The sequence below is a fragment of the Megalops cyprinoides genome, chromosome 21 (assembly GCF_013368585.1).
Source record: "Megalops cyprinoides isolate fMegCyp1 chromosome 21, fMegCyp1.pri, whole genome shotgun sequence".
Lineage (NCBI taxonomy): Eukaryota > Metazoa > Chordata > Actinopteri > Elopiformes > Megalopidae > Megalops > Megalops cyprinoides.
This window is the reverse complement of record NC_050603.1, coordinates 822,793-832,500: the sequence shown is the minus strand read 5'-3', so window position 1 is coordinate 832,500 and position 9,708 is coordinate 822,793. Positions and strand designations below refer to the sequence as shown.

The 9,708-nt window shown below is 49.9% G+C and overlaps 1 protein-coding gene across 2 annotated transcripts in view; it reads left to right on the top strand.

The window, feature by feature from the left end:
* mpp6b (membrane protein, palmitoylated 6b (MAGUK p55 subfamily member 6)) overlaps nucleotides 1–8,703 on the top strand; it is a 26,384-nt gene extending 17,681 nt beyond the window's left edge. For both annotated transcript variants that reach the window (XM_036555523.1, XM_036555522.1), the window contains 9 exons: nucleotides 2,263–2,418; nucleotides 2,669–2,896; nucleotides 4,389–4,520; nucleotides 4,666–4,762; nucleotides 5,256–5,324; nucleotides 5,560–5,721; nucleotides 6,570–6,772; nucleotides 7,285–7,413; nucleotides 8,125–8,703. In XM_036555523.1, coding sequence (XP_036411416.1) covers nucleotides 2,263–2,418; nucleotides 2,669–2,896; nucleotides 4,389–4,520; nucleotides 4,666–4,762; nucleotides 5,256–5,324; nucleotides 5,560–5,721; nucleotides 6,570–6,772; nucleotides 7,285–7,413; nucleotides 8,125–8,301 — 1,353 coding nt within the window. In that variant the 3' untranslated portion in view covers nucleotides 8,302–8,703. The remainder of the gene's footprint in view (nucleotides 1–2,262; nucleotides 2,419–2,668; nucleotides 2,897–4,388; nucleotides 4,521–4,665; nucleotides 4,763–5,255; nucleotides 5,325–5,559; nucleotides 5,722–6,569; nucleotides 6,773–7,284; nucleotides 7,414–8,124) is intronic.
* The last annotated feature ends 1,005 nt before the right edge of the window (nucleotides 8,704–9,708 follow it).

The following is a 9,708-nucleotide window of genomic DNA, read 5'->3' as shown; positions in this document are numbered from 1 at the left end:
GGGAGAGAGAGGGGGGAGAAAGAAGGAGAAAGAGAGAGAGAAAGAGAGGGTTTAAAACAGATGGGGGAGACTCTTTTACACGCTCAGTTTCTCCAGGTCTTAACTGAAAGGTCTTGGTGCCTGCAGCCACACTGAATACGCTGTGCTGCATACTGATCAGAGATCAGTCATAGTGGAGGTATACTAAGTGCAAGGTGCTGTGTGCTGATCAGAGATCAGTCATAGTGGAGGTATACTAAGTGCAAGGTGTTGTGTGCTGATCAGAGATCAGTCATAGTGGAGGTATACTAAGTGCAAGGTGCTGTGTGCTGATCAGAGATCAGTCATAGTGGAGGTATACTAAGTGCAAGGTGCTGCATACTGATCAGGGATCAGTCATAGTGGAGGTATACTAAGTGCAAGGTGCTGTGTGCTGATCAGAGATCAGTCATAGTGGAGGTATACTAAGTGCTACGTGCTGTGTGCTGATCAGGGATCAGTCATAGTGGAGGTATACTAAGTGCAAGGTGCTGTGTGCTGATCAGAGATCAGTCATAGTGGAGGTATACTAAGTGCTACGTGCTGTGTGCTGATCAGAGATCAGTCATAGTGGAGGTATACTAAGTGCAAGGTGCTGTGTGCTGATCAGAGATCAGTCATAGTGGAGGTATACTAAGTGCTACGTGCTGTGTGCTGATCAGAGATCAGTCATAGTGGAGGTATACTAAGTGCTAGGTGTTGTGTGCTGATCAGAGATCAGTCATAGTGGAGGTATACTAAGTGCAAGGTGTTGTGTGCTGATCAGAGATCAGTCATAGTGGAGGTATACTAAGTGCAAGGTGTTGTGTGCTGATCAGAGATAGAGCTGATATACAGTGTTTCTCCAGCTTCTTCTTCTAAGATCTTACAGATAAAAACTCACCAGCCATCAGTCAAATTAAATCAATCCAACATATATAACAATATATATGTAAAATATTTTTGTTACCTAGAGAGTTTGCAGTCATTGTGAGCTTTAAGAGACTGAGACAGAGATGCAATCCCTGTTATTCTGGTTAATATGAAAAAATGAAACGGTGACAAATATTTCCCACAATTCATGAGATAGAACTCTATTACGTATTACTATTAACTCTATTAAATGTTATTACATTGACATACTCTTTAAAGCATCTAAAAAATCCCTCTCCCATAGGGAGAGTATGAGCTAATGGTTCCCATGGAAACCAAATGTGTGTCTTCCTACTACAAACTGAGGGACAGCAGATAAACAAAAAAGATACAGCATATGTATGTGTATATATATATATATATATATATATATATATATATATATATATATATATATATATATAAAATATATTTTCACTGTATATTCGCTGTATGTTCACATTTGTGTTTGTGTAAATAAAACTCCATTTACGTGTGCATGCATTTGTTCAGCTGGCCCTCTTAGGCCAGAGTGCCTTGCAGAAGTGCACTCAGTCAGGTTAGGCAATTAGCCACACTGGTACTGAAGCATTAGTGCCATCCTGGAAGTGTAGTGTCATTGTGGGAAACACTGCCACAAAGGCGGTGAGCGCAGTGCCAGGGCCCGCATCCTCAGACATTACCATCTGAATTGAGCTGAACTGAATGGAGGAAGCCCTTCGGCACAGTGAGGGAGAGGCCGCATCCTTTGACCAGAACACTTCATCCAGAAAGAGCTGTTTCTGGGGCTCTGTCTCCTCGGACCAATCAGAATCCAAACCCTCTGGCAGCTTTGTCTCTGCTCCAATCAGGGCTTGCGCTGTGCGCTGTAAGCTGGGGATAAAACTCCGCTGACCTAGGATAACGTGACAGATGTGTGTGTGTGTGTGTGTGTGTGTGTGTGTGTGTGTGAGAGAGAGAGAGGGGGAGAGAGAGACATTGAAAATCTTGTTTCATGCCTGCAGTGTTGATAACAGAGTGTTCAGAATTTACTTCCAAACTGATTCTAATCCAGCGCGACTCTCTGGACTGATAGTTATCTGGTTTCTATTCTTTTATCTCTGTAAGCCTCACTTGTGTTGTGCTAATACCCCTGTCCCACTGTAGAGCTGGAACCAGACTGGCTCATTACACCCCTTTTGCACTGCAGAGCTGGAACCACACTAACTCCGTTTCTCTAGATTTTTCCTTGCTTCCCTTAATTTATCCAGATTTGTGCTGGTTTCCTGATATTCACCTGATTTGTGCTGATTTCCTGATATTACCCTGATTTTTGCTGGTTTCCTGATATTCCCCTGATTTTCTCTCCTCCAGTCCCTTTTAGAGGCCCATGACATGGTGGCGTCAAAGTGCTACGAAGCTCCGCCCTCCGGCACAGAGCTCAACAACGACGCCGCGGCGAACAGCGCCCTGATGCAGGCGGACGCCGTGAGGATGATTGGAATCCGAAAGAAAGCAGGAGAACCGCTGGTGAGAGAGAGAGGAGGAGAGAGAGAGAGAGGGGGAAAGAGGGAGGGAGGGAGAGAGAGAGAGAGAAAAGAGCAATGGCTAAGTTGAAGGCTGTTTTTTGATAACTAGTACTTAATTGATATTGGGCATTTTGTGTTCTTGTGCTGCATGAGTGTATGGTTTCCGTGGCGGTAATGTGGTGTGCTGTGCAGAGTGATGGAGAGCCGCAGAGGGGGCTGCTGTGGGTAGGTAACGGGGTGTTATCATTCAGGGCGTGACGTTCCGGGTGGAGGGGGACGACCTGGTGATCGCCCGCATCCTGCACGGTGGCATGATTGACAGGCAGGGTCTGCTGCACGTGGGTGACATCATCAAGGAGGTGAACGGGCAGGACGTGGGCAACAACCCCGGCCAGCTGCAGGACACGCTGAAGGATTGCAGCGGGAGCATCACCCTCAAAATCCTGCCCAGCTACCGAGACGCCCCCGCACCCCCGCAGGTACACCCCACACCCCCACACCTCCGCACCCCCGCAGGTACACCCCACACCCCCACACCCCCGCAGGTACACCCCACACCCCCACACCTCCGCACCCCCACAGGTACACCCCACACCCCCACACCCCCGCAGGTACACCCCACACCCCCACACCCCCGCACCCCCGCAGGTACCCCCCACACCCACACCCCCGCAGGTACATCCCACCCCCGCAGGTACACCCGCACCCCTGCAGATACACCCCACACTTGCACCCCCGCACCCCCGCACCCCTGCAGGTACACCCCGCACCCCCGCAGGTACACCCCACACCTGCACCCTGCAGGTACACCCCACACCCGCACCCCCACAGGTACACCCCACACCCCCACACCTCCGCAGGTACACCCCCACACCCCCGCACCCCCGCAGGTACACCCCACACCCCCACACCTCCGCACCCCTGCAGGTACACCCCACACCCCCACACCCCCGCACCCCCGTGCCCCGCAGGTACACCCCACACCCCCACACCCCCGCACCCCCGCAGGTACACCCCACACCCCCACACCCCCGCAGGTACACCCCACACCCCCACACCTCCGCACCCCTGCAGGTACACCCCACACCCCCACACCCCCGCACCCCCGCAGGTACACCCCACACCCCCACACCCCCGCAGGTACACCCCACACCCCCACACCTCCGCACCCCCGCAGGTACACCCCACACAAAAGCAGGCACACACACTCATGGTTATGTAACGTTGTCAGAAAGTCAGTTTGTGATGGCTGCTTTAATGGAATCCCAGAATGCCATGCGGCTGTAAGTGAACATTGAGAACCGTATTAATAACACTCGGCCTGATATCTGGGGCACAGTGAGGAGACACACACACACACACACACACACACCCCCAGGCTGGGGAAGGCCCAAGCGTAAAATGCAGTGTAAAGATGGTGCTCTGGGATGTGCAGCAGCACTGCCACTTGCAGGACTCGATCCCGCAGCCCTGCTGAGACACACAGCCCTGCCAAGACACGCAGCCGTGCTGAGACCCTCTCTAACACACAGCCCTGCCGAGACCCTCTCTAACACACAGCCACGTTTGCAGTCTCTCTAACACACAGCCACGTTTGCAGTCTCTCTAACACACAGCCATGTTTGCAGTCTTCTCTAACACACAGCCATGTCTGCAGTCTCTCTCTAACACACAGCCGTGTCTGCAGTCTCTCTCTAACACACAGCCGTGCTGAGACCCTCTCTAACACATAGCTGTGTCTGCAGTCTCTCTAACACACAGCTGTGCTGAGACCCTCTCTAACACACAGCTGTGTCTGCAGTCTCTCTAACACACAGCCAGTGTGCTGTATGAGTGGGGCTGTCCTCTGCAGAGACCTGTGCCCTGCGTTTAGGCAGAAAGCTGTCTCCGCTGTCACAGGCACGGGGGAGAGGGTGCTAGCCGATATCAGGCCTCCTGTTATGACTCGGGTCTCTTTTCACCCAATCACAGGTGTATGTGCGGCCGCACTTTGACTACAATCCAGCCAATGACAATCTGATACCCTGCCGGGAGGCGGGCCTTGCCTTTTCCCGAGGGGACATCCTTCAGATCGTCAACAGGGAGGACCCAAACTGGTGGCAGGTGGGTGTGGTCTCAAACCTTCATCAGCTCTGATTGTGTGTGTGTATGTGTATGTGTGGTGGGGACAGGACTGACTCATGGTTAGGCTTAGATGTAATTGGCGGATGGTAACTGTCTGTCACTGAGAGTTTTGCCCCTCCCACAGGCGTGTCATCTTGTGGGCGGGGCCACAGGGTTGATTCCCAGCCAGTTCCTGGAGGAGAAGAGGAAGGCATTCGTCCCTAGAGACTTTGATGGTTCAGGTACACACACACACGCACACACACACACACACACACACACACACACAGACACACACACACACACACACACACACACAGACACACACACACACAGACACACACACACACACACACAGACACACACACACACACACAGACACACACACACACACACACAGACACACACAGACACACACACACACACACACAGACACACACACACACACACACAGACACACACACAGACACACACACACACACACACACACACACAGACACACACACACACATGTACACATCTCCACCCTCACAGTCCTTTCCCTCTTCTCTCTGGTCCTCTCTTGGCCTGACCTGGCTGTGGTTCATCTGATGATTCATTGTGAAGTAAAATAAACCTTTGTGTTTAAAAGGCCACTAAGAACTCTAGTATCTGACTGCAGTCTGACTCTCAGAGAGGGCAGAGAGTGCCCTCTGCTGGTAGCTCAGGGTATTGACGCCTCTGTGTCACTCTCAGGGATGCTGTGTGGTACTGTCAGTGGGAAAAAGAAGAAGAAGATGATGTACCTTACAGCCAGGAATGCTGGTGCGTACAGATTATATTATTATTGTTATTATTATTGTTATTAAGGCATTCTTTCTTTGCTGAGCAGATTACATTTTCCATATAGTGTCCATTTTAATTGCTGGAACTGAAGCAGTTTGGGATCCTTGCTCAGGGGGAGAGGGCCAATGTTATGTTAAACATGTTAATTGGTCATTTTTGATCAGCCATTCCTCCTGTGCTGTGATTGGTTGAATGTCATATGATCTGTGAGCAGAGTTTGACCGGCACGAGCTGCAGATCTACGAGGAGGTGGCGAAGATGCCCCCATTCCAGAGGAAGACCCTGGTCCTGATCGGAGCCCAGGGTGTGGGCCGTCGCACCCTGAAGAACCGGCTGGTGGTGCTCAACCCAACCCGATTCGGCACCACGGTACCCCGTGAGTGTGGAGTGCCCGACCTGAGCGACATCTGAGCGAGACCCGAGACTGATAAACCGGACCTCACCGAGGGGCTCAGCTTGTTACACCCAGGCCAAGGCCTTCTGATCAGACCTGGGTTCGAACCTGAGCTGTGTCATTGGCTGATAGTGACTAGCAGTCTGTAGCAGCAGAACAGGATTGGCTTAGTTCTGGCTGGGTGGGGTAGTTTTTGTCAGCCTGTGTCTACTCGACTTGCTGCGGTGGCGCCCTCTAGGGGCTCATTGTGCACCTACAAATCTCTCAGAGGATGTCAGTGGAGATGTACCTATCCTCCAGCTGAAGTTCGTTATGGTGCATTGTGGGATTTGTAGTGTGGAGACTAGCCTCAGACTGTGTGTTAGTGTATGACAATGAGTTAGTATGGAGGGGGTGTGAGGAGGAGAGACTGATGGTGCCTGCGACAGGTGAAAAAGGGAAATGCGTGAAGAGATTCCTAAAAAGCATGGGGCTTCAGCCCCTCCACTGCGGTGCTTTGTCCTCAGATTTGAGGAACAGAATTTAAGCAACATTTTAATATCCCTGCATGATATTCATCATTCATTTCACTGACTGCCGAACTCGAGATGTTGTGAGACAAGTGAGTGTGCTGCTTTAGGTTTGTTCAAGGACAAAGCGCCATGAAAACAGACAGCACAGTCTGAATGGCGTTGTAGCTCAGCTTCTCACATTTTTAATGCAGAGTAACACCTGTGTAGCTCAACTCTGACACCCTGATAGTGCGGTATAATGACTGCGTAGCTCAGCTCTTTCTGTGATGATGATGATGATGATGATAATAATAATAATAATAATAATATCTCTCTCAGACACTTCCAGGCGGCCGCGCGAGGATGAGCGAGACGGCCAATCGTATCGCTTTGTGACACGGACAGAGATGGAGACAGACATCAGAGCCAGCCGCTACCTGGAGCACGGCGAATACGAGGGGAACCTCTACGGCACCAAGATTGACTCCATCCACGAGGTGGTGGCCACCGGCCGCACCTGCATCCTGGACGTCAACCCACAGGTGCGGACCACCGGCGGAACCGGGCCCCCAGCCCCGCACCACCTCCCGACCTGTGTCTGTTATTAGAGAGGCTATGCCTCTCTGTCAATTCTCCGCTTTACTTCAGTTTGACAAGTACCTCCTGACTGAGAGAGAGAAAATCCACTGTGATGTCACCATGTGTGCAGAACATGAGTGTAGGAACCCAGGAATTCCTGAAGGGGGTGCTAAAGCCACATGTTCTGGAGAAACACTCTATGTACATTACATTTATCCAGAGTGACTTACACAGGTTACAGTTTTATCTATTTATACAGCTGGATGTTTACTGAGGCAGTTGTAGGTGAAGTGCCTTGCCCAACAGCAGTGCCTCAGTGGGGAAGCAAACCAGCCACCTTTCAGTTACGAGCGCTGCGCCCCCCCGCTGTGCTACACTGCTGCTTTGTAGGAGTTTTTGACTTTGAGCTGTGGAGGTTTGTGTTTTAAAGCATGTGTCTGTCTGTCTGTCCGTCCGTCCGTCCGTCCGTGCTCAGGCCCTGAAGATCCTGAAGACAGCGGAGTTCATGCCGTTTGTAGTGTTCATCGCCGCCCCCGAGCTGGAGACGCTGCGGGCCATGCACCAAGCCGCCGTGGATGCTGGGATCAGCACCAAACAGCTGACAGTGAGTGTAACCTCACCCACACACACACCACACACTGTACCACACTCCACACACAATACCACACACTCCAGACTTCACCCACAAACTCTACACACACTGTATGACACAGTCCATACTTCACCCACACACACTCTACCACACACAAAAGTGATTATCATTTTTATAGTTGACTGACTTTGAACTATTTATGGTGTAGTGGTAAGGAGCAGCAGTGTGTTGTAGCGGTAAGGAACAGCAGTGTGGTGTAGCAGTAAGGAGCAGCAGTGTGGTGTAGCGGTAAGGAGCAGCAGTGTGGTGTAGCGGTAAGGAGCAGCAGTGTGGTGTAGCGGTAAGGAGCAGGGCAGCAGTGTGGTGTAGCGGTAAGGAGCAGCAGTGTGGTGTAGCGGTAAGGAGCAGGGCAGCAGTGTGGTGTAGCGGTAAGGAGCAGGGCAGCAGTGTGGTGTAGCGGTAAGGAGCAGGGCAGCAGTGTGGTGTAGCGGTAAGGAGCAGCAGTGTGGTGTAGCGGTAAGGAGCAGCAGTGTGGTGTAGCGGTAAGGAGCAGGGCAGCAGTGTGGTGTAGCGGTAAGGAGCAGCAGTGTGGTGTAGCGGTAAGGAGCAGCAGTGTGGTGTAGCGGTAAGGAGCAGCAGTAGGTAAATACATTTAAATTCTGAAACTGCACTTGCGTTCTCTCCTCCTAATTTTTGCTGTCTCTCCTGCTTTCTCTCTCTCAGGATGTCGATCTGAAAAAGACAGTGGATGAAAGTGCCAGGATCCAGAGGTCATACCGCCACTACTTCGACCTCACGATCGTCAACGACAATCTGGACCTTGCGTTTGAGAAGCTGCGAGCAGCTGTGGACGGGCTGTGTTCAGAACCACAGTGGGTTCCTGTCAACTGGGTCTACTGAGCCAGGGGGGCCGGCCCAGAGCGGGCGGGGCCAGGACTGCTGGCCTGGAACTACGCAACTTTACTACTCAGACTGAAAGGGAAGCTTATTTATTTTAATATTTGTAACTTTTTACAGAAGATATTTCTATTCATATCAACTTGGGGCTCAAAAAAGAAAAGTTAAAAGAAAGTTTTGTTTTTTTTTAAATTGATTGTTGATGTTTTGTACTGTACTGTTGTCCTGAGCTGTGGCTGCCGTTTCTATGACGTTACAGTGTGAGAAAGACAACGCTAAACATATTTATGGATGAAAGTCCAGAGAGGTTTTCTGATATGAAGCTTAAAATGCTTGAACAGTCACTACAGCAACACTTTCCTGTCCCACATTCTTTCCTGTAGTGATCTGTTGTCTCTCCCCCCCCCCCCCCCCCCCCCCCCATATACACGGGGGCCACTGCAGGTTTCTCTCCCCAAGCTTTAGAATTGAACTAAAACAGTAAACGTATTTTAGACTATTTCCAAGGAAGAAAGTGATAGTGTGATCCTACACCCCCTTTATCAGGCATAAAACCCTGCATGTGCTGTTCATACTATTATTTGTCAGTTTTGTTTTTGCAAAGCTTTTTGTTTTTGGGATACATTCTAAGTAGTTTCCATGGCGATCTGTTAGCTCTCCATACAGGTAGCATTTTTTGTCTCCCAGATCCTGATAGTTGTGTTGTTACTGTAGTTATGTCCATGTGGGTATTTTATTTCAATGCGATTCTGATTTTTCACGTTTGTTTTGCTGTTTTCTCTTTAAATTGCTGTGTACCCTCTTCCTGTTGATTATTGATGCAAAAAAGTTCTCCCACAATCCTTTGGGCTGCTGTGACCTCCAAGCAGTTATCATCCAAATAAATTTGTGATATTGACTTGTTTTTAATTTAGACAGTCTAACTTGACAGTATATATTTTTACAATTAAAGATCTGTATTTTAAAAAAAACATTTTCAATAACAGCAAAATAAACTGACTGAAAGTTGTGAAATGCGCCTCCCTGTCATCATGCCTCTGGCTTCTTCGGAGCTCTGTTTAACCAATGTGCAACAAGATGTGTCTCTGATTGGACAAAATCCAGAGTGTGGCGTCTGAGCCAATCAGAATGTTGTGGAATGTTGAATGAAACGGTGACGTATCAGATACTCTCTGGGGCAGGTCAGTATCACTGAGCAACATCACTGTGCAGGAAAGAGTCTCATGTTTTAGTGTTGAAGCTACTACAAGGCTCACTGCACATGCTCCTTCCAGACCTCATTAGAGCTTTCCACAGCGCTCTGGCCTTCTCACCCTCCTTTTCCTCATAATTATAGCAGGGATAATCAGAAATGTATGTCATTCCTGACACAATCACCTAATGTTGTGGAACTAATGTGACCCACACAGA